At 47.1% G+C, this 25,212-nt stretch overlaps 2 protein-coding genes across 4 annotated transcripts in view; one reads left to right on the forward strand and one right to left on the reverse strand.

The window, feature by feature from the left end:
• Positions 1 to 10,302, forward strand: part of CDC42BPA (CDC42 binding protein kinase alpha) — a 181,998-nt gene extending 171,696 nt beyond the window's left edge. For all 3 annotated transcript variants that reach the window (XM_058801005.1, XM_058801008.1, XM_058801007.1), the window contains 3 exons: positions 2,997 to 3,114; positions 4,192 to 4,349; positions 5,503 to 10,302. In XM_058801005.1, coding sequence (XP_058656988.1) covers positions 2,997 to 3,114; positions 4,192 to 4,349; positions 5,503 to 5,634 — 408 coding nt within the window. In that variant the 3' untranslated portion in view covers positions 5,635 to 10,302. The remainder of the gene's footprint in view (positions 1 to 2,996; positions 3,115 to 4,191; positions 4,350 to 5,502) is intronic.
• Positions 10,303 to 13,079: 2,777 nt separating this feature from the next.
• COQ8A (coenzyme Q8A) overlaps positions 13,080 to 25,212 on the reverse strand; it is a 42,234-nt gene continuing 30,101 nt past the window's right edge. Inside the window, exons 7-15 of the mRNA XM_058801598.1 lie at positions 22,679 to 22,764; positions 21,471 to 21,611; positions 20,336 to 20,417; positions 19,004 to 19,097; positions 18,108 to 18,249; positions 16,646 to 16,753; positions 15,899 to 15,964; positions 15,102 to 15,188; positions 13,080 to 14,456 (exon numbers count right to left, since the gene is read on the reverse strand). Coding sequence (XP_058657581.1) covers positions 14,163 to 14,456; positions 15,102 to 15,188; positions 15,899 to 15,964; positions 16,646 to 16,753; positions 18,108 to 18,249; positions 19,004 to 19,097; positions 20,336 to 20,417; positions 21,471 to 21,611; positions 22,679 to 22,764 — 1,100 coding nt within the window. The 3' untranslated portion in view covers positions 13,080 to 14,162. The remainder of the gene's footprint in view (positions 14,457 to 15,101; positions 15,189 to 15,898; positions 15,965 to 16,645; positions 16,754 to 18,107; positions 18,250 to 19,003; positions 19,098 to 20,335; positions 20,418 to 21,470; positions 21,612 to 22,678; positions 22,765 to 25,212) is intronic.

Genomic DNA, 25,212 nt, shown 5'->3' on the forward strand with positions numbered 1-25,212 from the left:
GTGTAAGAAGGGTGCCGTGGTCCCAGGTAGGATTGTATATTGGAACCAGGATAGTGTGGAATCCATAGGGGAGTTGAAAAATGACTTGTTAAAGTAGAGTCTGTCATGTTATTTCATAGGAGAGTTGAAAGCTGAGTTTTATAGTCTGATGAGCAGAGAGCACTACTTCAGAACAAAAACAAACCCCAAAACAAGACCAAGCAGCACAATGGACAGAGGAACAGAAGCAGTCACTGTGGGTGCTGAACCTGTCCAGTCAGAGCCTGCCCCTCATCCCAGTGCTGGAGAAGGTGCCCAGGGAGCTGGAGCAGGAGCAGAGGCTCTGTAACCCTGGCACTGATTGCACCCACAGCTCCACTCTCCAGCTGGAATGGGATGCACCCAAATAATCTCTCACCCTGTTTCACAGCGATTCACTGTGCTCAGCAGCAGCTTCTCCGCTGCTGCTTTTCCCCAACTTCCTTCATCTTTCTCCATTTAGTCCAGCAGTGGGGATGAATTTTCCTGCTAGGATTTGAATTGTTGCTCGAAATGAGGGGTTTTTGTCTCTCTAAAGCAAGCTCAGGTTTCCTTTTGTTTTCTGTGTTTTTAACCTGCTGTGTTGTGCTGCTTTATAACTACCGCTAATAACCGCCGTTCATTTTCCTTTGAACCCCCTTCCTTCCTGCATCATGTGCACACCACTTCCAGGAGGTTTGGTCCAAAATGCCAGCGGCCCTGGCATGTGCTTATTTTATTTTTAGAACAAAGAACGATGAAAGATTTGCTTTGTGGAGAGATTTCCTACAAGGAATTACATGGACGTTGCAAACTGAGGGCACGAAGAATAATCATCTTTAGAGCACAGTGTTAAAACAAATGAGTCTTTTTTGTGCACCCACTCATTCCCTCCTTCCCCTGGTGCCTGTATGTTGCCAGCTCAGTCGCTGTGAAGGAGGTTAATCACCTTATCATTAAACAGAATTGTTCTCTTTGCAAGACGAACCTCTGTAGGTTTATTCCAGGCTTGCAGCCCCAGTGTACTAACCCCAGTGCACATGTGCTAAAAGCCAGTGCTGCACTTGGCTTTCCTTTCTTTGTCAAAACACAGCAGTAACTCATCCCTCAGCCCCTCAGTTCTTTGTGTATGGCCAGGGGAATGAGCCTCCATGGTTTAGGTACAGCCAGGATGCTCAAACTCTGCATCTCAGTTTGTCACGTGGGGAAAATGCAGCAGCTCAGTATTTTGTACTACAAAGCAGGTTGGTTATTGATGTTAAAAAACAAAAAAGAAAGGGAGAAGCTAAGCAAGAGACAACAATAGTATCCCTCAAATAATTTAAGAGACTGTTTCAAGCCTTTAGGTATAAATCCTCATGGTGCAGCAGTGGAAGAAGGGAGAAGTAAAAAGGGCTTTTTCATTGGGAAGGTCTCTGATTCTCTTTTGCTGGTGTTTGTGAGAGATCTGGGAGCAGATGAGAGATTTTAATTCTTATTTGCTGCACATTAAAATCAGCCATATCTGGCACCCTGGGAGAATGGAAAGCCGAGGGTTGCCTGTAAGATCAAAGGGGCCTGTCAGAGCAATGATTCCAAGGATCATTGTAAGACTGGATTTGGCAGCAGGTTGGTAAAATTTATCTGATGAGGTCTGACCTGTATAAAATCTGTTTCTTACAAAACTTCAATTTAATTACCCATTTAAAAATACAAATAGAGACATGGGTAGTACCAAGGTTCTCTGAGAATATCCTTGTGGGATAGAATCTTTGTTCTGATCTGAAATTTTCATTAACATCCTAGTTTAAAGAAGCATTGCACTTGCAACTATTGTTTTATATATGGCTACTTCTCAGTGTGAGGATGGGGAAATAACTAAATTTAAATAGGAAGAAACAAACAGTTATTGCAGAGGGGGCGCTGTAGAGGGTGAAGGAAGTGATTCTTAGAGCTACCTGCATTTCTTTCACATTGTGCATCTATGAAGGTTCCCTGAACCTAGTCCCAGTTAATGGTATTGGCTTAATAGTTAATATTAGCTTAACTTAATGGTACTGGCTTAATAATCACACTCTATTGATGTGGTCTCATATTTAGCAAGGGCTGAAATGACACAAATGGGCAGGGAAGCCAGCTCATGCACAGAGAGAGGGGCTAAATAATCTGAGAGGTCTTCCTCCCCTAAGGTCAGCTGTAGGTTAACAGAAGCAGAAATAAAATCTCCCAGAACTCACTTCAAAGTACTCTTTCACCTTCTTTTAAAGACAGCTTATGTTTGGGGAACTGCCATAGCCAAGTAGGGAGGTTGTGGTTTATCTCCTCAGTAAAGGATCGCTTCAGTCCAGTAACTGATTAGTTTAGAAAAATCACACTGGAACGCTCAGGATTCAAAACAGGAGCAATAATTAAAATATGTAGAAAAACAGTGGCATGTACTCTGGTCCTCCTCTTTGTGCAGGCTGGAAACAGGAGACTGCTTCTTACTTTGGCTCAACTAGTGTAGGTTTGGAGGGATGCTGTTAGCACCTTTGGAATTTCTTAAGTAATTCCTATACAGAGTGATCCACTATTTATTAATAACTCTGCAAGCATTAGGGATTAACCTGGATATTGTATCAACTTATACAATCACGGCACAGACAATGGCATCAAAGAGAAATTGTAATGAGATCCTTGGAAGCTTGTGTTCAGAAAGAAGGCCTTATGCAGTGTGACTTGAATATACCCACAGCAGCTTAATTAGGCTTGCAAGCCATCCTTTCAGGGAAATTCTGGAATTATTCCGTGTATTCTTTCAGTTGCCTGCATATGTCCATGTAATTCAGCACTTGACTGCCGCGTTGCGTGTGCTGCCAGTCTCTGCACTAAACTGCAGAATATTATTTTGCAATTTTTGCTGACTTGCTGCCCAGATACTCAGCTCTGGTAAGGTCGGGGCTTTCCCGTGTTTTGGGGCAGAACAGCAGGGTTGAGGCAGCAGTGGATAAGTGACCGTGGTGTGTGTGTGTGCGTTTCAGAACCTGCGGCCCCAGGAGAGCCGGACGGTGTTCAGCGGCTCCGTCAGCATCCCGTCGATCACCAAAGCCCGCACGGAGCCGGGACGCTCCATGAGCGCCAGCAGCGGCTTGGCAGCACGTAAGCAAACACAGCTCTCTGCTTCTGGGGGCTGGGCACAGCCCAGGGAAAGGGATGCCTGCAGTTGCTTCATCTACCCAGGGAGGTGGTGGAGTCACCACCCCTCCATGTGTTTAAAAAAAGACTGGATGTGGCACTTGGTGCCATGATCTAGTTGAGGTGTTAGAACATGGGTTGGACTCAATGATCTTAAAGGTCTCTTCCAACCTAGAAATTCTGTGATTCTGTCCACGCTGGATGAGGATTTTGCCAAGTGATGCCTGACTGTGTTGCTGCCAAGGCTAGCAGGGCATTTTAGTCTTGCTTTCAAAGGAGCACGTGAATAAGCAGGTAGTGCTTTTGAGAGTCGTACATTTGTAATTTGTCAAGTATTTTAATTGATGTTAGAATTCAAATTGCATTCTTAGCCCTGGGACTGTTTTGCTCCTGCTCAAGTGTTTTAAATCAGTGACAAGTTGTTCACAAGCTCCATTATGGTGGTGTTCGCAGGGGTCCCAGGACAAGGGAAGAGATGAGAGTCTTGACTCCATGTTTCAGAAGGCTGATTTATTATTTGATGATGTATATATATTATTTAAAAGAAAATTATATAGTAAAACTATATTAAAGAATAGAAGAAAGAATTTCATCAGAAGGCTTGAAAGGAATAGAAAGAAATGATAATAAAATCTTGTGACTGACCAGAGAGTCTGAGACAGCTGGACTGTGATTGGCCATTAATTAGAAACAACCACATGAGACCAATCAAAGATGCACCTTTTGCATTCCACAGCAGCAGATAATTATTGTTTACATTTTGTTCCTGAGACCTCTCAGTTTCTCAGGAGAAAAAATCCTAGCAAAAGTATTTTTCATGAAATATGTCTGTGACACTTCATCGTTATGAATTTTGTTGCTGAGCTCTGTGTAGCTCTTGATGCCTCTCTTGCCTCTATTGCAAAGATAAAAAAGACTGGACGTGGCACTTGGTGCTGTGGTCTAGTTGAGGTGTTAGGGCATAGGTTGGACTTGATCTCAGAGTTCCAACCTCATTATTCTGTGACTCTGTCTGTAGCTCAGTTTGATTCTCTGTTGCAGGATCGTCGGCGCAGAACGGCAGCGCTTTGCGCAGGGAATTCTCGGGAGGGAGCTATGGAGCAAAGCGCCAGCCCATGGCATCGCCCTCGGATGGCTCCCTGTCCTCAGGGGGGCTGGACCAGGGCAGTGATGCTCCCACAAGGGACTACGAGCGAGAGGTGAGTGGCTGCAGCAGGAGGAGAAACCTTGCAGGTGTGGGTAAAGGTGAGGCACTTCAGTCCTCTCATGGGGTTGGCTACAAGCTTGGGAGTCGTTGACAGTGGAGAGATGGATTTCCTGTATTTCAAGCTACAAAAGGCTGTGGTCAAAGTGTCAGCTCTGATGCTGGTATTTAGGATGCAGAAAAAGCTCTCTGCTTTTCTGCACATTCCTTAGCTGGAGATATGTGGGTAGCAAGGCTCCCCGAAACACAGGCCCAATAGAGAAAAAGCCTGATCATGGCATATCACAGCTGGAAGTGCTGATGTTCCTTCTGGCCTTTATGTGCGAAGATTTGTAAGCTATCTTAGCAACCACTTCACAGGAGACACTTTGTACTCAGAAGTTAACAAGGCAGTTTAAGAATTATGATTTCATTTAGAGCAGGAAATTGATTTAATAATTTCTATTCTGTGCAGTCAAGACTATCATTATGATAGGATTGAAATCCTGCACAGTGCTAAACTCAGTCCCTCCAGCCAAAATTGTTTTACATGGGAGGGTTCAATCTGAAACTGGCCTACAAAACTTCCCCAACCCATTTTCTTACCAAGGATTGTGAAAATAAGAGATCACACAGGCTTTTCATGATACTGGAGATATCCTGCCAGTGGAAGCTGAAAGGCAGCTGTCAGCCCAAATTCAGGCTCAGAGCTGCATTCTCCTGTGCTCTGGAAGATCCAAGTAACTTCGTAGGATGTTTGAACTGATACCCTGGGGCTGACATAGAACAGGGAGCTGTGATGAAGCCACAAAGATTTCTCATTTTAGTGCAAGAGCATCTTGATCATAATCTGTGAAAACGCAGTAGCTGTTGTAGCTGCACACTCTGCTGGCCAGGCAGCCCTTGGCAACACACAGACTGCCAGAATCCCGCTGGTGCTGTGTCCTTATGTCAGTATCACTTATGCCTGCTGAAAGCAGAGTGACCTGACCATTTAATCTCGGGTCTCCTTGGAAATTGTGAGCAAAAAAGATCCCTCAGGATTTTTGGACACAAGCAAAATCCGCAGAGGCCTTTGAATCCAGCCACTGTTGCTGGGAGACTCTCAGTGATCCCCAAACTTGCTGTGCTGTTACTTACTGGTGTTCCTGTGTGTCTCTGGGCTGCAGGACTCTGACTCTCCAAGACACTCGACGGCATCGAACAGCTCCAACCTCAGCAGCCCTCCCAGCCCGGTTTCTCCTCACAAGACCAAGAGCCTCTCCCTGGAGAGCTCTGACCACGTGAGTTGGGACTCATGAACTGCTTCAGCATTCAGATTTGGCATCACATCAGCTTGCTGTCCCCATGGCTGCCCCCTTCACTTGCTCCAGTTCTCACCTTCATCCTCCTAACCCTCCCCATTCCCTGTCGGAAAAGGATCTGGGAGTGGGGTACAGAGGAAGGTAAAAGCTGATCACCTTCAGCACTGTTCAGCATTGCCTCACCTCCCCAGATCTGACAGCAGCAAATGAGCAAAGCTAGGGTGTTGGTAAATATCAGATGCTGTAGATTTGTATTAGTATTGGTTTCATTTTTGTGGTTACAGCTGCTTCATTTTTAAAGACATATTTATCCCACTCCCCTTCCACTTCCCAAAAAGTAGCGTAAGTAGACCAGACCAGTGTCAACAAGAGAAAATTCAGAGGGATTTTGTTTTCATACAATAGCTCATTGTACTGTACAAAAGTAGCACAGAGACCCCTTCCCCACCATGGGGAATGATCAGTATGTCAGAGGCACATAAAAGCTTTCAGCCACCACGTTTGAATGTCAATCTGATTGTCGCCAGCAAATCCTTATTGATTAAAATGATGCATATTTTACTACAGTACAGAGTTTAAATAAATACGCAGATGTTAGAGTAAAATACGTATGTATATATTCAAAGAAAAAAAAGCATTGTGTATGCAGCAGAAGATGGATGCTTATTTAAGAGAGCCTTTAATTTAAGATTTGTGTTGTCCCTGTTTTCATGCTCGGTGATTTACAGACTCGGAGGCCTGGCTAAAACCTCCGGCAGGACAGAGATTCCACGCGCTCGCGGCGCTGCCCCCGCAGTGCTCTCACTACACTTCTCTCCTTCTGGCCTTCAGTAGCAGAACTGAAGCTCTAATTCCTGTTTTCCTCACCGTCCCCATCCTTTTCAGAAACTACAGCAGTTGGCAGCAAGGCCCTGTCCCAGCAGCCAGCCACAGGCTGCCCTGGCTCCGTGCGTGCCACCTGTGAGCTGGAGCCTTGCAGCAGCTACAGGAGAGGTCCTTCAGGCAGCAAGGGAGTTCAGTGCAGCTGGATTCAGCAGGAAAACTGTTCCCCTGGGTCAGCCTTTCAGCAGGTTTAACTCAGAAGGGAGCAGTCTTGACCTCCTTGACCATCCCTGAGCAGCAAACTCTTACAGTCATTACCAAATACTGGTTGCTAATACACATCAGCCAAACGAGTGCCCTTAGCCCAAAGCTGGCCCTGGCTGGCTTTGCTGTCACTGTAGCAACAAAGAACCTTGAAGACTGACCTCACACTGTTCACACTGTGGTAGTCAGAGATGCCTGGTGACCCACAACTGCTGCACTGGCAAGGTTGGTTTTCCTCTGCCCCCTACCTGTGCTGTGGGTTTGTGCAATTTGCAGTTGTTTCTATGTGCTCACCTGCTGTTTGGTTCCAAAAGCAGGGCAGGTTGGAGGGCAGGAAGTATTGCAGTGAAAGGCAGAGCCTGCTGAAACTGGAAAAATAAATAAAAAGCTGAAGTGGTCACCCAGTCGGCAGAATAAATGAGAAACTGATAGCAGATGTATGGTAAGAGGAAGATGTCTCTTCTCTTTAGTTAGCAAGGCAGATTGTGCTTTTCATTTGGGATGAGCCTCTCTTCCCAGTAGTGTTGTTGCTGACTTCATACTATGACCATACTCAAACACAAAAGGGCTTTTTGTATTTAGACTATTGGGGTTTGTGGGTTTTGGAAACTTATTATGGCTCTCATTAAACCATTCTGTGTTCTTGCAGTCAGCAGTTATGTAGAGTTTCACCCACACAGAGGTGTTTGGAGTTTTGCAGTTTCTGTCTTCCCTAATAGAGGTTGTAGGTAAGTTCAAACCATGTACAGTAATTTCCAGGTATGATCTACATGTGACATAGGGAACAAGACACGCATCATCTAATCCATTTAATCGTGCTGGGTCTCATAGGTAAGATTTCTCTTTCACTCTGAATCAAGAGGCTTATCCAAGTTTAAGTTAATTCAGTGTTATTTTGGGACAGGGATTCAAGAAATTGTTGTAGGAACCATCATATCAAAAGCCTGTCTCTCTCCTATTTGGGTATTTCAGAGTAGCAAGCTGGTTGTGTTGTTTGTTTTCACTTCAAACCTACTACTTTTGCAAGCCTGGCATTTGAAATTAAAAGCTTTAGCAAAGAGCAAAGCATCTGAAAGTAATTCTTCCCAGAAAAGTTTATGTATTTCTGAGGGACAGATAGGCAGGGCATTATTGGCATTATTGAAATTCCACATCAGCTTCTTTTTAAAGGCTGCATATTGCTTCAAGTATAGGCACTGCTTTTTCCCCACAATTCCCTTGTTTTGGTGAAGCATGTCCACACACTTTTCAAAGCCTTTGCAGACTAGTTTTGTATTTACTGTATGTTGTATTTAAATAATAATCTTATTTTGATGTTGAGAGAAGGCATTTAAACAGTAGTCATTAAAGACAGAGCAGCCTGCGTGGCAGTCCCCTGAGAGAGGGTCACAGGATCGTTTTCCATGGACTTTATTTTTTTGCAGCTGTGGTAAAGCTCTATCTGAAAATGGAACCTGAAGAGCCACCACTTAGCAAACATTAAATTGAGTAAACCCCTGTGTTTGCTCTGTTCCAGTGCCTGCAATCTATTGATACCAACCCTGGCATTTTCAGGCAGAGCATAGGTCAGCTGTGTCCAACACTAAGCTCAGAGGATGAGAGCTCCACAGGCCCACACTGTTTGTACACTACAATGTCCAAGCCTCAGCAGTCTTCTCTAGGGTTTATTTACTCATTACTTTGGTCCTGTGCATTTTTATACGTGTCTGTTCAGAAGAGAAACAGCAACTGTTCTCTCAGTTGAAAAGCAAATGACCACATCACTTATTGGAAAAGAGAAAAATTGTCCTAGGGCTTAAATAGTTTTATATATTTGGGGACCATTTGGTTACAGACTCAATTTGAAACCACGCTCATCTCTTTTTGTTGGTATGCATACTGCAGCTGAGCTTTCTAAAGGAAAAGTAACTTGGTCATTTGAACTGTAAGACTCTTGACTGGTATCTCCAGGGCAGTTGTCTCCTGTATCTGATGTTTGCTCCTTGGCACTGTAGCACTGCTTCAACTCCACAGGTCGAGGGCTGCATTTTGTTCTGGGAGCTGAAACCTCCCCCTGAATTCCTGAGTGTGGCACATGTTCTCTGTACACAGGATGTGTTTCTAGCTGGGTTTTTTTTCCTTTTGGCTGAGACTGAAGGTGTTTGTTTGCATTTTTGACAGTGCTTGAACAGATGGGTTGTTGGGGTTTTGCCTTTTTTTTTTCCTCTATTTTGATGGCAACAAGGATCTGAAGAGATTCAGGCAGCTACTAAGGATTCCAGGTTATAGGATGGAATAGGTTTGGTAAATAGTTTTCCCCTGCACGTGTGCACACACAGGTATGTGGCTTCCTCCCACATTTCATGAACCCAAAAGCAGGGCTACAGTCCTCTCTTCTCTCTTGCCTTTGGCCTGTAGAAGACAGCTGGTGGTTTCAAAAAAACATTCCTGAGACTGTGGTGAAATAGTTGCTTCTTTTTCCCTCCATTAATTGCTGTGGCTTGTTATGAATGTGTATTTTGCCCATTTAAATGAGGTTCAAAACTGAGTCAGGAATGTTCTCTCTTTGATTTGATTCTGATAAGTTACAACCCGGGTGTGTTATTCTCAGGTACATGGCAGAGGGAAGTTAAGGGTCTTGCCATACCAAAAAAGACCAAAAAGCATAGTTTATTTATAGAAATGTAGTTTAATGCACCTAACTGGTTCACAGTGTCAGCCCTTCCAAACAGAACAGTTGGATTATTACCACAGAAACAGAATCTGGCCCTGTCCTGCATTGCATGGCCAGACCCTGAGGAACAGGACAAACATGCTCTTGGGTGGAAAAAAGTTTTCCATTTTATAAATGCATTAAGGGTAAAACTTCATGCAGTGCAAGTACCCCCAGCTCCTGAGCCTTAGTCTGAGAATCCAAGTGGCACATAGCAATTCCTGCTGTGGGTTCCTCTGTGAACACGAGCCCGTTCCATGGAGGAAATGGGACAACTTTTCTGCACTAACACAAAGTGTGAGCACCCTTCTGTGCACTTTGTGTTCACAGTTTGTTTGATGAACACCCCCAGAGGCCGCTCTGCTGCAGGCTTTCCAGTCTGAATTCCAGCTCCTCTCATTCCAGCTCAGTACAACCCATTTTCATTCTCCATTTGAGACAGTCATCTACAGGGAAGAAATCCACAAACAAACCAGTGTTGCTATACCTGCCTTTTTATGTATGACAGTTTCATATCATTTATTTTTAAAATATGTTTTTTAGGTTTTTCATTGTAATATTATTGTACAGTTTTGCATGGCATAGATGTAATCACTTTTTTTTGTTTTAGAGTATAAAAGCTGACAAGTGTGCGTGTGGGGGAAAAATTCTGCTTTTTTGCCTCTTCTCACTCTTTTGTTTAATGCCCTCAATGTTGTAGGGGACATTGTAAGAGATTCTCTGCTACAGAACAATGATGTAGATTCTTTTGCACAGAAATATTTAAGGTGGAACAGTCAACAATGTAAAAATGACTTACCACCAATATTTTATGTTGGTAACACACTTAATATTAACCTACTTTGATGTACTGCAATAAAACAGGGAACTGTTAGAAATGTAGATGTTCTGTCTTTTTTCCCACCTCCCCCCATTAAGCTTTGAGGAGGAAATGGAAATGGTGAAGATACAACATGCTGGTTCTAACACATTTGGGAAGGAGTATGTGAGAAAATTAATTTCCCTTCAACAGCTTTCAGAAAAAATAACCAGATCCTTTTGAAAATACAAAATCAAAGTGACTGGATACTTTTCTATATTGAACTACAGTTTTCCTGACCTTTTTCTTGGGTCAGCTGTGCTGTGATGACCTAAGAAAAGAGATAATTATGGAGTTGTAGTCAGTGGTTTTGGTGTTCTGCCTTCATTTGTAGCTACACATCAAATATTTCAGCTGTCTTAGTGTTAGAGCCTGGATTGTTTGTTAGTTCTGAGTTACCAGCATCAGATTGGCCTTGATGCACTTTTAAGTACATCTCAGAATATTTTTTGAAGTTTTGCATGCGCCCTGACCCTTTCCTGTCATCCCATCCCTCCCAAGTCAGCCTGGAATTTTTCCTGTACCACAGTGTGTTGGTGCAGCTTCCTCTTCATTCATTCCTCTCTTGGTGTAATGTTGGAAATGGCCTCATTGGGCCTGGGGAAGTTTAGATTAGGTATTAGGAAACATTTCTTCACAGGAAGGCATGTGAAATATGGGAACAGGCTGTGCAGGGAAGTGGTGCAGTCACCATCCCTGCAAGTGTTCAAAGGATGTGTGGATGTGGCACTTTAGGACATGGTTCCATGGTGAACAGGGCAGTGCTGGGCTCAGGGTTGGTTTTGATGATCTTGGAGGTCTTTTCCAGCCTCAGTGATTCTGGGCTAAGTCCTGGCTTTGGTACCTGCTTCAGTGACCCCTCTGCAGCAGGAATACAGCACTGGGCTGTTACTCATCCCACACTGCCAGCAGTGCCAGCCTGGGCATTCTTCCATTTCCAAACCCTCTCAGGACCAGGCACCATGATTCCCCCTTCTTCCAAGGCTGCCTGACTCCTGTCCCTCTCTTTCAGTCAAAATGTTCAGGTGGATTTAAGCCCATGGCTCATCCCAGTGAGGCAGCTGCTGTAGCTCTGGGACATACCCTGGTTCCTGTGCTCTGACTTTTCTATCAGCACTTTATTTCTGATTTCCCAGGGGTCTAGTTGCACATCACAGCTGTGAAGGTCTTGGGAAATGTAGTCAGGGATTTGGGCATTAGAAAAGCAGAAACTGATCTGCATGTTCAGCTCCTCAGCATGCAGTTTCTGTTTTGATGCAGCAGCCAGGCTGACTAAAGAAAGAAAGCAGGAAAATCACTGCTATCAGAGGTAGCCTCAATCTTGTTCCTTTAGAATGGAAAATCACTGTCATTCCAGAGGCAGCTTTAATCTGCAGCTTGCCCTGTGCAAAGAATGTTTTCACAAGAGATTTTTCTAGACCATAGAAGCTTCCTGCAGCACAGAACAGTCACATCCTCCAGCCTGCAAGCACAGTTCAAGCAAATGCAGTGCCTGGCATGGACCAAGTGTCCCTGCTCACTGCACAATGTCACAACTGCTCTGACTTGAAGCCAGAGTTTCTAGCTCACGTTTTCTACAGGGCTGTTCCTCTGACATGCAATTCCCCCTGTCACAAATCTCTCTGGACAAAGCTACAGCCATTATTAATGCTTTCAGAGCATACACAAAAGGTCAGGAGAATTAGTGACTCAGGGCTCTAATTAGCTCTCCTAATAAAGCAACATCTCAGCTTCTGCAAGTTGGTACCCTCTGGCAAATGCAAAACAAACTCCACTGTTCAGCTGGATGTCATTCCTAAACCCTCTTGGGAAGGGGAATGTTTGCCAGGAGCTGAGCACTCTTGCCCCAGCATGGTATACACAAGATCTGGGCTGACATGAGCAAGGGGAAAAGTGAATTGCAGTGCTCCAGCTTACTCTGCCACTTTTGCAAGTCCTCTGAACATGCTGGCCTTGAACCTTCACTTTCAGAAAATCTGCTCTGAAGCTCACCTAATCGAATTCCCTTGTCAGCTTTTTATACTTTACTTTTTAAACTTTATCATAAACATTTAACAGCTCAAACAGCTCTGTTGTTTTTACAGCTGCAAGGTCTAGAGCCAAAGGAGAAAAACTAAACAATGTTTATCAGAACTCAAAACAAGGGAAGTTACTGTAACTTTGTACACTGATAAACTGCTTCATGCAAAACTATTACTTCATTGAACAGCAGAGTTAACTCTTCTCAAAAGGTTAAGAATAATCTGACTGGGATTTTGAACTGAACTGCACTGCATCTTGTTCAATAAAGTCTTAAATGAAGTGGCATATTATATGTTTATGGCTTTGGAATAAAGATAATACCATTACCTGTTTTCCTATTTCTCAGAGGTCACTCCTGAGAGAGACCATTTAGTCACTTACCTGTTCTCTCCCTCTGAAGTGTCAGCTGTCAGGATTTCACATATGCTGGACTTAATATCAGGCAACCTGGGCATTCCTGGGCTCTGTTAGCTGAGCAGGACCAGCTGAGCCTGCTGGTAAATCAATACCTGGCACTTGCCTTAAGACACCAGGAAAGCCTCAGCTGCACCAGCCTCTCCTTCACAAGTGCAGGAAAGGCAGAGAGACTTGTGTTCAGGAGGCTGCTGCCAGAATGATTTAAAAAAGGATAATTAAAAAACAAGTAAATTACCAGGGATTTTCATGGCATGACCAGGCCTCAGCTTCTGCTGAGCTGCAGTTTATCCCCAGAACAGGACACTGCTCACCTGAGTGTCCATTCCCACACAGAAGATGACACAGCCACAAGCAGCAGGCCCACGGCACAAGCACTTGTTTATTGACATCAGGAAGTTGTACAGGTTCAGGCTTTGTACAAAAACCTACAAAAGTCAATTTCCTAGCTCGACTCCAGGAGTTTAAAACTGTGCGTCTGGTTTGAACCGTGTGACATTTCAGCTGATGTGCAGCTGCTCTCCAGCGGCAGGACGTTTGTTTGCCTTGCTGCAAGTTCTGCCTCAGGGAAACACACAGAGCAGGTTTTAGTCAGGAGTCCAGCAAGCAGTGGGGGTCAGAGTTGGAGCTTATCTAACTTGCCCTCAGGAAAGCTGATACCTACCAGACAGTGCAGAATCCCACTAGGTGTGCTCAGATCTAGCTCTGCTGATTACACATTTGACTCCCAGAACTGAGATGGGTTGTGAGAGTGTGCATGTGTGTGTGTGTTTAAAAGAGACTGGTATTCAATTCTCGGACTTTTAAAATATTTCCTATGTTTAGCTTGCAAGCCAGAAAGAGGCAGAAAGCATCAAACTTCAACGTACACACACGCCCCTTGCATTAAATCAATGTCAGAAGAATCCAGGAGGGTTCTCAGACTGCCACCACTTGACTTACAAAAACGTGGGGGAGGTGCTGGATGTGTCTGTGGTAGGGAACACCTTGGTATCTCATTCTCTAAAGTCACAGTATGAAAACTACTTGAATTCCACCTCAGCTTGAAAGAGGGAAGGTTTTTAAAAAACAATTTGTGGACAATTACAAATAGGTTTCAATATTAAACTCTGCTCTCATCCTCCTTCCCCTACTCGTTACAAAACCCTCTCAATATGCAGCCACCATCACAATGTTACAAATGCATTCAAGGTAGTCAGCTGGTGCCTTGAAGCAGCACAGAAGCACTCAAGAGTTTCCTGCGAGCTGTGGGCTGTGCTGGCAGTCCAGGCAGGACAGACACAGCAGGAAAGAGCAGCTTTGTCCTCGTGGAATGCACCCTTGGCTTCCAGGGCATGGGGCTGCTGCATCTCAAGAGGATGGAGAGCTGGGGAGCAACGCTGGGGAGGCTTGGAACGCTCTCTGCAAGGCTCAGCTGAACCGGGCCCTCACAACAAGACAAGTTCCTTCTTACTACTCCTCTGGCTTCTTGCCCCTACTGCTCCAGTACTTGCTGTATGCCTCTTGGAACATGTTTTTGCAGGGAATTTTGGCCTTCAGTTTGGTGCAGATGAGGAAAGAGCCGCCCATCTTCCGATGAAGGGAGTAGGTCTCCTCCGGCGGGGGGATGAGCCGGTGCTTCAGCATGATTGGGATTAAACCATGGATCTTCTCAGTGGTGCTTTGGTTGCCAAAATCAAAAGGCTCCTTAGATGCAAAAGCCTCTCCCAGGATGAGGACAGCATTTAAGTGGGCATCTTCCATTTCCTGCCCAAAAGGAAAGAGGGATAAGTAACACTTAACTAGAGGGATAAATAACACCACTAGCCATGAGAACCACCAAGGAGGAAAAGAAATGCCAGTGCTAACAGCAGCAGCTCAGGAGAAACAGCCCTGTCCACAACAAAGGGAACCTCCAGCCCCCAGCAAGACTGAGGAACATTTAGTTCATACAGTTTTGAGCAGCTAAACCTTCTAGAAAACCATCTTCCCAGTCATACAACATGCTGGTTCTAACACATTTGCACAAGTGCACAGTGGGAAGGAGTATGTGAGAAAATTGATTTTCCCTTAACAGCTTTCAGAAAAAATAACCAGATCCTTTTGAAAACACAAAATCAAAGTGACTGGACATTTGCTATATTTCCTCAGAAATTGTCATCAGCTGCAGGGTCTTGCATGGGGAGAGAAGGAAGGACAGTGGTTTTGGGGCTAGGTGTGTCCTTATTATTTTCCTGCTCCCAAAAGGAAGTGAGAACAAAAGCCAAAACCTTTTTTACCCTCCTCTCTCATGCTTATCAAAAGGGCTTTTGGACTGACACTTTTACCACATCAAGAAGTCTGGGGAAGTTCACAGACCTGCAATCACCTTATCTGTGCCCAACACCAAAATCAGACCCTTCTGCTCCATACCTTGATTTCATAGCCAGTGAGGAATTTCATTTCAATGGACTTCTTCAGTACCCTCTCTCTGTCCATGTCAGCAGCTGCCTTGATTACCTGAGGAGGAGGAATACTTTCAGGAGAGCCAAGAGAAGAGTGAACAGCAGGACTGCTGCCCAGGCCACAGGAGCACACACTGCCACACACCAGCCACTGCTCACTGCCTTGCCTCTGCCCTCTCCTCTGCATGCTGGGCAGGTTAAGAGCTACTGGCTAAAAGATCCACCTTCTTCCCAACAGGGCTGCACATGGCCCAGAGAATGTAAGGGACAGCAAAAAAAGCTTCACAAATAGTCAGCCCCTCCCCAAAGAAACAGCAGAGCTGACTGTGAGCAGCTTTAGGTGGGAGCTGCTGGCCCTGGCAGCTCAGTTACCATGTACAGAACATGGTGAGCACAAAGGAAGCATGTTTGATTTCACATCCATTCATCTGTCTGTGGAAAACCTGAAAATCTCAGGAGGAGGTGGAGAACAAGCAATTCCTGCATATCCTCATATAAAAATCACAGAGTTGTGAGTGCCCTGATACACCCAAGGCCCCCAGCAAGCATCACTGCAGTGCACTTGTGTGAACATCCCACCTCAGAGCTTGCAGCACATCTGCAGACAGCCATGCAAAGGATGAAACAGGAACAGAGACCACTCTTGCCTCCAGCCCTGCTTCCCCCACACCCAAAGTGTACCCCAGTACAAAGTGATAACAGCTAAGAAATAAGAGTATTTGCAAAATCAAGTGCAGCTCTCTAGGGCACAGTGCAAGTCCTCACCTCTATGTAGACATCTGTGAACTTCTCATCAAACCCTCGTGTTGCTCCAAAGTCCAGCAGGGCCACCTGGAATGGACAAAGCTCTCTGTATTAGAGTCAACCACAGCTGATCTTAAGAATGCTCCTGATTTCTTCAGGAAGCTCAGCTGGCTTTCCCAGCTCTCCTCTGCATCCCAGCTGCCCCTGACTCCTTTATTCCCAGTCTGCAGCCCAACAGGGCTGAGGCCACTGCCCAGTGCCCACACTGCCACTCCTGCTCTGCTGGCAGCTCCACTCAGGCTCCATGTGCAGGGACAGAGCACCACTGAATCTTTTCCCAGCACTTTGCAGCACAGACCTCAGGAATAAAAAGCAATTCCATCTGCCCTACAGAGCACAGACAAGCAGCCAAACCAATGAGCAGGAATTAATAGTCTTATCTCCACAGCACAAGAGGGAGATCCTGGGCTCAGGTGTGTGCTGGCAGAGCACTGCCTGCTGCAGCCTCCCACCTTCAGAACAGATCCTGAGGTTAAGGAAGTAGCTGTGACTGCTCAAGGGCCAGGGTTACAGCAGCCCTGCTTTCCTACCAACCCCTAGAGAGGGCAAGTGGCAAAGGGAGGTTTCCCTGTGCTATCTGCCTGTGCCTCAAGGACAGGAAACTGAGAGAATCCCACTCAGGATTAAGTGGGGAGTGGGAGTGAGGAATAACAAAAGCTGGTGAAAACTGCTGTTTGTGCAGGCAGGAGGGTGGCTGCTCAGGCTTACCTTGTGCAGCTGTGGGTCATAGAAGAAGTTGGACCAGTTGGGGTCGGTCTGCATGTAGCGGAACTCAAACAGCTCCCGCAGGCACAGCACCAGGATGTTGTGGCAGATCTTTTACAACAAGGAGAAACAAGAAACAAATTCACACCTGTAACTTAGAGCAGGCATCAGCAAACAGGGCACACACTGCCACACCAGCAGGAACCATCTGCTCTATGCAGAGCTGAAGGAACACCTCTCACCACAGCACCAGCAACTCCCAGCCCAGCCCTGCCATGGGATGTCCTTAGCAGATGGCACAGATGCTCCAGTGCTCATCCAGCTGCATTCTGCTCCTGCCTTTTCACTTTCCAGCACTGACTACACACTGGGTGCTGGAAGAATGGGAATCTTGTATGATACCAGACCCAGCATGCACTCCTGTGGGCTCAGCACTGACCCAGCTTGAGGGAGGAGCAGAGAGCCACACCTTGGGACTGACAGGCACAGAAAAGCAAGAGCAGCAGTCCTTGAAACCCCCCCTGCTGGATTACACACTCCAGCAGAGCTTTTCTGTGAGAATTGCTAAGCTGAAGCCTGTTGAGCAGAACTGCCAGCCTCACTCTGCCCTCTCCAGCTGCTGCAAAGCTGAGTGAAACACCATATGCAAGGTGCAAGGAAGAGAGCACCAAGTGCAAGCCCAGCCCTGCTGCAGGACCCTGCCATTGGGGTCAGAAGGCAGAGGGGCAGCCAGGCCAGTGGCTCACAGGAGAGAAGGGCTGTTCCTGCAGCTCACAGCCTTTTAAAATGAGTCCTGGTGATGGAGCAGCTCATTGCTGGGGACAGTCCCTAAGAATAGCCAGCCAGCTCTGGCACAGCTTCAAATCTAATGTGACACTGAGATCTGTTTAACCAGGGGAACAGACTCTGCCCTCTTCCCCAGTCACCTAACAGCTGACAGCTCACACACACAGACACACACACATCCAAATACCAGGACAGTTATTTCTGCTGCTAGAACAGCTGCTTGTCCCACCACAGCACTCCAATCCCTGGCTATATTCAGCACCAACACCCACCCATCCCCACATCCCTGCTTTTGTTTACTGACAGGTACTTTTCCAGCCAGTCCTGCAGGAATTGCACCCAGCTGCTTGCACTGGGATGATTCTGCAATCCTGCCCACAAGAGCAGCTGCATAAAGCACCTTTGCCTTTACTGACAGTCCCCCCAAAATTAAGGTCATCAGAAATGGCATCACACAGTGAGGCTGCCCTTCAGCTGCCCTTGCCACTCACCCCCTCCAGCCCCTCCCTGCAAGGCCCAAATGAGCCTGGAGAGACTCCAGTGTCACTGCCACCTTCCCTAAACAAGTCTTCCTGGAGGCTCCAGATAGCCCTGCTCAGGGTTTGCTGTGCCACAAGGCATGCCCCCAAGCCTGGCACAGGGCTCTGAGAAGGGCAGAAACCCAACCTCCCAAATTCACCTCATTTCGAATCTCCTGGCTCAGTCCTTCAGCTTGATCCAAGGGAAAGCCAGACACCAGCTCTGTGGTCAGCACGTGCTTGCTGCACAGCTCATCTATTACTCTGGGTACATAAAAGAAGGGGTGGTCTTTCAGCAGCTCCCTAGGGATGGAGAAAGGAGAGGAAGAGGTTTAGGAGCCCTGAGAGCAGACAGACCCATCAGCAACACCTCACAGAGCCCTGGACCAGCCTCTCCCCACACCCTGCCTGGGGCTGCCAGGAAATGTTTCCCTCAGCAATTACAGTAGGGATTAAGTCAGCAGAAACCCTGCCAGTGACTTGGAGCTGCTGCCAGCTCCTGAGGTCCCATCTCCTGCCAGAGCAGCGATATTAGGAAGGCTCCAGGCTGGTGCATCAAGGGGCACTGGGCTCTTCTGCTGACCCCACTTGGCTTCAGGGCCAGACTGCACACATGGGAGAACTGCTCTGCCAAGGGGAGCAGTGCCACAGTTCTGCAGCAGGACAGAAAGAGCATCCAGCACCATGGAGAAATCTGGGTGCTTTGGCAAGCCAAGGGAGCAGGCAGCTCTGCTGGTGGTAACTGCTTCAAGAGAGGTGAACTGAAAACCTCCTGGACTGAGGGATGGGAGAAGTTAACAACAGGCTGAGGTAAGAGCACTGCAACCCAGCCTCAGGAGTTACTGCAGCACCTTCCCATGTGGCACAACAGACAGACTTGCACCAGAGGAGGTGATCACATTCTGGGGCACAGCTCAGGCCACGGCCATGCACCCTTCCCCTGTGCCACGGCAGGGCACAGCAGTGAGCTCCCACCATCCCTCAAGTTAAGCAACCTCTCCTGCCTCTCCCACACGCACACACACAGAAGGGGTTCAAGGCAATGGTGGGAACATACTGGAATTTCCTTGCACAGGCAGCTTCTCTCAGGTAGTCACACTCCAGGGCCAGCTCTCTGCTCACCACTTCAATCAGGTGCTCTGGGAACAAACCTGAAAGTCAAACAGCACAGCAGAGAGCAGGCTTAGAAAAAAGGATCTGCTCAGGCTAAGCTTCCCAGAGCTGCAGCTGAGGAGCACAGGAGGCCCCAGAGAGCCAAGGTGCATTTCCAACCGGATGCAGGTTGTGCAGTAATCACAGCCCAGGCACATCCACAGCACTGCTCTGTCCTCCCCACAGCCCAGACTGTCCATTCCTGCTGCTGGCATGGCTGTGCAGGGACACACAACTGTGCAGGGACACACACCAAAGACAAGCACCCAAGCACTGGGCAAAAGCAGCAGGAACAGCTCCATAGCTGCCTGCAAGTGGCAGCAGGCACTGCCAGGCACAGTCAGCATGACTAATGCAGTGCACTGCAGCAGCAGCACGTAGCCAGGGCCTGAGGTGCCAAGCCCAGTCTTAGTCTTGAATTTGGAAAACCAATCTGCTCCTTGGGCCAGACACAGCTGGGGCTGCAGCAACCTCTGCAGGGCCCTGCCCAGCCACCAGAGAGAACAGTGCCAGATTTTGTCAGCACCCAGCCTGATTTTAAAGCAGCATTTGTACAGTCTCACTGATATTTACAACTGCTGCAGGCATGTATTTGGAAAAAAGAGTGGTAAGTCCTGCATTCCCTGTAGGAAAAGGGACTTATCCATGTGCTGGGACACTGAGCAAGTTCTAAGTCAGACAGTTCTCTGAAAGAATAGAGAACATCTGGGAAGAGCACAGAATGGCAGGCATGGAAAGCTACAAGGGAACATGGAGAAGAATGAGTTGTGCCAATTGTACCAGAAAGTAACAGGACAAAGCAAGACTACCTCACCTGGACACTGCCCACACTCCAAGCCTAGAAAGCCACCAAAAGTGAGTATTCCCAGGCACTTTATATTTTGCCAAGAATCCCTATGGGTCTGTCTCCATAGAGAACACACAGAGACAAGTGCAGTTACTCTGCAGGTGTGTGCACACACATGGCCACAAACACACAGCTGCACTTCCCACCCCACCAGGTGGGCACTGGGGCAGGCAGAGGCAGCAGCAGCTGTGCAGCACAACAGGGGAACAGAGCCTGGCTCCCCAGGCTGGCCCTGCACCCTCTGCCTCTCCTGCTTCCTGCAGGAATCTGCTCCTGGGCACACTTAGCATCCTTAAGTTCCTTTCCCGGTCCTTGGAGGGACACATGCAATGTGCTGCTTGAAAGGGGTTGGCAGAACTCCACCTGGGAACACAGGGTTCTGTCTTTTACCTTCTGGGAGAATATTGCTCATGCTCAGGACAGCCATCAGGTTGTTGACATCACTGTTGATGCTCTGGGCCACTCCAGGGTACTGTGGGACACAATGGGAGAGGGCAGTGTTGGGGTTAGATGAGGCCTGGTTGTACAGGGCAGGATAAAAACACCTGGCTCAGCACCCACACCACAATGGGCCAGGGCATCCTGAGCCACACATCCCTCCTCTAAAAGCTTTCTCAAAGCCCAGCATCTGTCAGGGGACACACAGAAAGGCTAAGATGCAGCTCCCTGCAATCAGAATGGCCTGTTCAGATCCTCTGATGGGAATTCTTCCCACACATGACGGGTTCTCAGACACACAAATCTCACAAGAGCCATGGCAGTCAGTCCTTTCCCTCCCACAGCTGGAAGCACACATCCCTGGAAGCCCCAGAGTGTCATTCCCAGCAGCAGGGCAGGTGGTGGGGCCCCAGCCCAGTCCTGGCAAGGCACCTCACCCTGTTCTCACCCTCTCTGTCAAGGGGAAGGAGCCTGCACTGCTGAGGAAAATGTGTGCTGATGCCAGAGGGTTCAGTTTCTGCTGCTGTTACCTTGGCCTGACTTCAGAGAGCACGTGGGACACAAATGGCTTCAGAAGACACCCACACCCATTGATAATATTGCTAAAGTCTCCCCATACTACAAAATCCACCAATGAGTTTATCCCAGCTTTGCCTGGGATACTGCTCAGCCAGCAGGAACCTCACTCCTTGGGATTATAAACCATGCTGTACAAGTACAAGGATGGTTTATAAGCTTTAGCTCTAGAATGTCATTTTGTTGGAAATAGCCACCTGAGGCTGCTGACAGTCACCCAGAAAGGGGACTGACCTGGGGAGCAGGTGGGACCCTCCCATACAGCCCTAAAAGTACAAGCAGTCCCTCAGCACCATTATCCCAAACTGCAGTGAAAAATCCATGGGATGTCTCCTGCTCATCTGGACTCAGACTGGCTCAAGCTGCAAAACCTTTGCTGTGTTTTCCACTCAGCTTGCCCTACATAAGACATCACATCTTCACTTCCATTAAAATGTTTCTTATTTCACACACATAGCTCCCCTGCCCTTCTCTGAGCACAAACAAGACGTGGCTGCTCTGGAAAGCCCACCTGGATTTTCATGGCAACTTCTTTCCCATTTTTCAAGCGTGCCAGATGAACCTGACCGATGGAAGCAGCAGCAAAGGGGCGTTCTTCAAAGGACTCCAGTTTATCCCTCCAGTTGGGGCCCAGATCGTTGTTCAGAGTTTTCTACAAATAAATAGAAAGGATCAGGGTATGGGAAGCAAAGATTTAAGTCTTTCAGTCTTAGAAATCACGTTCCTCTAAGGTGACTGAGTTCTGAGTGCCTATAACCTGCTTTCTAGATGATCCTCTGTGCCTTGTCATTGCACAGCAAGGCAGGGAGTGGTGCAGCCAGCAATGCTGCCCCAGCACTCTACAGGTGCTGATCAGATCTCTGTGGGGCTCTGCCCTAAGGGACAGAAATCTTGAACACAAACACTGCTGCCTTGGCATACAAACATCCCCTTTTAGGTGCCACTTGCTATCTTCCAGAAAATGAGCAAAGAAAATGAGTTAGCTATTTCTCCTCTTTCATCATCCTGCCAAGCTGAAGAGAAGCAATCCAGGCATGACTCTCTTTAAGGCAATATTGACAATTAAACATCACAGCCTGCTTTAACATCTTCTTTGGTACCCTGCCAGACTGTCATATTTAAGTTCTAGCTCTGCTTAGTGTCTTGCAGAAGATAAGTAGTGCTGGCAGTTCCTTTGGCATCACCCTTTACACGTTAATTTACACAGAACATAAACACTGAGGAAAGCAAACTTAGTTCACTTCATTCTGGGTTTTCTTGATGGCAAGTTAAACAAAATGGTAAGGGCAAAGCTCCTGGTTATTTTCCATCAGACTGAGGCTTCTATGTCTGTTTCTAAAATGGGATGTAGACATGTCTAGACACCACATTAAGACCCACAAGAAAGAGAAGAGGAAACACAAGAGGAGGCTACACTCAACAATACCCTATAACCATATTTGTGGCAGCATCCTGCTCCATATCAACATTAATCTCAGGACATGAAAAACTCCCACATTTTTCCCCCCTCTGTCTAGACCCAAACTTCCAATTTTTTGAGAGAAAAGACAACACACAATTGAGAGAAGGAATCACACTTTACCCCCAACTGAAAATATGTAACCTTATTAAAATATTCTATAAAATCCCCATCCACCTCCCTTACTGGGGCATGTCACAGGTGACATTTTTTCTGTCCATTGTCCCTTTCCCTGGCAGGCACCCAGGAATATTCCTCACCATCATCTGCTTTATGGGCATGAAGTCGGCGCTCTGACGCACGCGCTCAAAGATCCTCTGCAGGTGGGGGTTGATGAAGGCATCATCTGCCAAGGGAAAGCACACAGCACTCAGAGCAGCCATTGCATCCTCCCACACACAGAGAAATGTGCTCCTGCACTCAGGCAAGTCAGCTGTCCTGCCCCAGGCACACCCCAGTGAAGGTTTTAGAAGTAATTCTTTAATTCTTTTGGTGTGGTGACAGTGCTCTGTCCCTGTCACACCCCAGCCCATCTCCTGGCTGGCAGCACCCAGGTCTAGGAGAGGCCACTGCCTCATGGAAACACAGGTCACAGAAGGAACCCCTGGAGAGCCATCCCAATGCTCCAAGGTTCCCAGTGTGGTTTAATCCAGTGCATTTTAAGGGGCAGCAGCTCCTCCAGAATGCTGTGCAATGGTAAAACACCACTTAGACAAGTGCTGAACTCTTGGAGAAATCAGGATTCAGCATCTGCTACTGTAAACAACTGCCCAAACACAGAGCAACTACAAATGGGCAGCAGAGAACACAGCTGGGCCCAAACTTTTAAGTTTAAGAAGTATTTAGCAAGTAAGTATTTACACTCATAAGAGGAGGGGCTGGGGCATCTTGAAAGATTAGCCCTCTACTTGAGCAAAGGCTTCTACAACAACTCAGAGAAAAATCACCACTGCTAGTAAACTTTTAATTTCATAAATGATTATAGAGGAATCAGATTTATCTGCTGCTCTCTCAATACTGGAAAAATCCAGGCTACAAGCCTTGATCCTGAGAACTGAACCTGCACATGCAATTGTGACATTCAAACAAAAATTGATTGTTCCTCTCTAAATACACATGCACGAACCACATTATGTCTATCCCAGGAAACAAGAAACAAACAGTGACCTTAAGAGGACTGTCCTGGGAAGAAGGATGGAAAGGAAGGGACAAAAAAGATAAATAATGCAGAGATGTGACATTAACACTCAGCATTATTTACAAATTCCCACTGAAGCCATAGCAGCATTTAAAAGCACTAACAAAACCCTACTGTGGAGCCAAGAGAAGTTTGTAAGAGGATCAGGCTTTGCAGGAGCAGTCAGTGGAGCTCCTGTGTGACGTTACAAACCTGCAGGAAGGTGAAACATTGCATTTGGGTGTGCACTGACAGAAACACCTGCTCTGTCACTGATGCTCTATCACTGCCCAGCCTCTGAACATGCTCAAAAATATTCTCAGGGCTCTGTGGAGGTGTTAACCACCATGCTGCAATGTGTCACCTGCACTGGCAAGGGTGACTGGGCAAAAGGAGAAGGGATCTCACTAAGAGTGACTCCCAGAAGCTGTTTGTGTCAAAGCATCAGCATCTGCCACAGGCATTCAGGATCAGCCTCCTTTATTCTGCTCACTGCTGACATCCATAAAGCTCTCAAAGGGTTTCCACCCATAGTCTGGGAGGGCATCCCCAGCATTTGTTCATGAGCACAACATCAAATAGCCAAGGAACTCGCAAGTCCAGGCTGAGTGTACAGAAACTCAGCAGCAATGTCAAAAATCAGCCCTGCTGTGGGAGCAGCTCTGCCAGGCTTACCACACGCTGATGAATAAGGTTTTACGTCTTTGTGGTCAGTGCTGAGGCCTCACTGGAACAAAGCATGAAGCAGGAGCCAAGGCAGGGCACTCTCAGCTGCCTTTCCACCATCTCCCACAGCACAGGATGACTGGGGGCCTTTGGCATCTTTTCTGTGCAGGACCTTTAGGAATGTGGGTCCCCACAAATCCACTGACTCCCCAAACAGACGTCAGGGGTTTTAATGAAATTCCTTTATGACTTGTGCTCAGCTACAAGGAGCCTCTGCTCCCAGTTAACACCCAGACCTGCTGACAGAAGCAGTGAATTCAAACTCACCAGGCCCCAGAGAAGCCCATGAAGTGGCAGGACCTGTGTGAAACCCTCCTGTCCAAACAGCCACCCCAAGAAACAGACACTCTGCATTGTCTGATTTATCTCAGCACAGCTGTCCCCCAGCAAGGTCACCATGGGCCTGTGTTCCTGCCAGGCACAGCAGAATCCACACACTTATAGCAAGAGTCCAAATGAGGGCTGGCTACAACCACTGAGGTTGCTGAAGGCTGTTCTGACACCAGAGTGAAGTCAATCACCAAGTATTTGACACTCCTGCCAGAGCAGTGTAACCTTAGGAGACAGCAAGCAAGTTATTAAAATCCAGAGCTCCTGAATTTCTGCTCCTCAGAGACAGCCTTTCATAGCTCCTCCTCTGCACTCACATGCAGGCCTAGGGCAGCTGTGACCAACCTTGGGCACACAGCAGGCACAGCTCAGTGGTGTCCCAAGAATCTGAAATTAATCCCACCTATGGCAGATGAGTTTCAGTGCAGAGCTGATTTCCAGGCATGGCTTGCTCTGCCCACATACCAGAGGCACTGGAAAGCAGGGAGCACAGGAGCTCCTCCTGGAACTGCACTGTGAGCCAGCAGTGGCACCTGGCAGCTTCTGGAGGGTGAGAAAGCA

Source organism: Ammospiza caudacuta, chromosome 3 (assembly GCF_027887145.1).
Source record: "Ammospiza caudacuta isolate bAmmCau1 chromosome 3, bAmmCau1.pri, whole genome shotgun sequence".
Lineage (NCBI taxonomy): Eukaryota > Metazoa > Chordata > Aves > Passeriformes > Passerellidae > Ammospiza > Ammospiza caudacuta.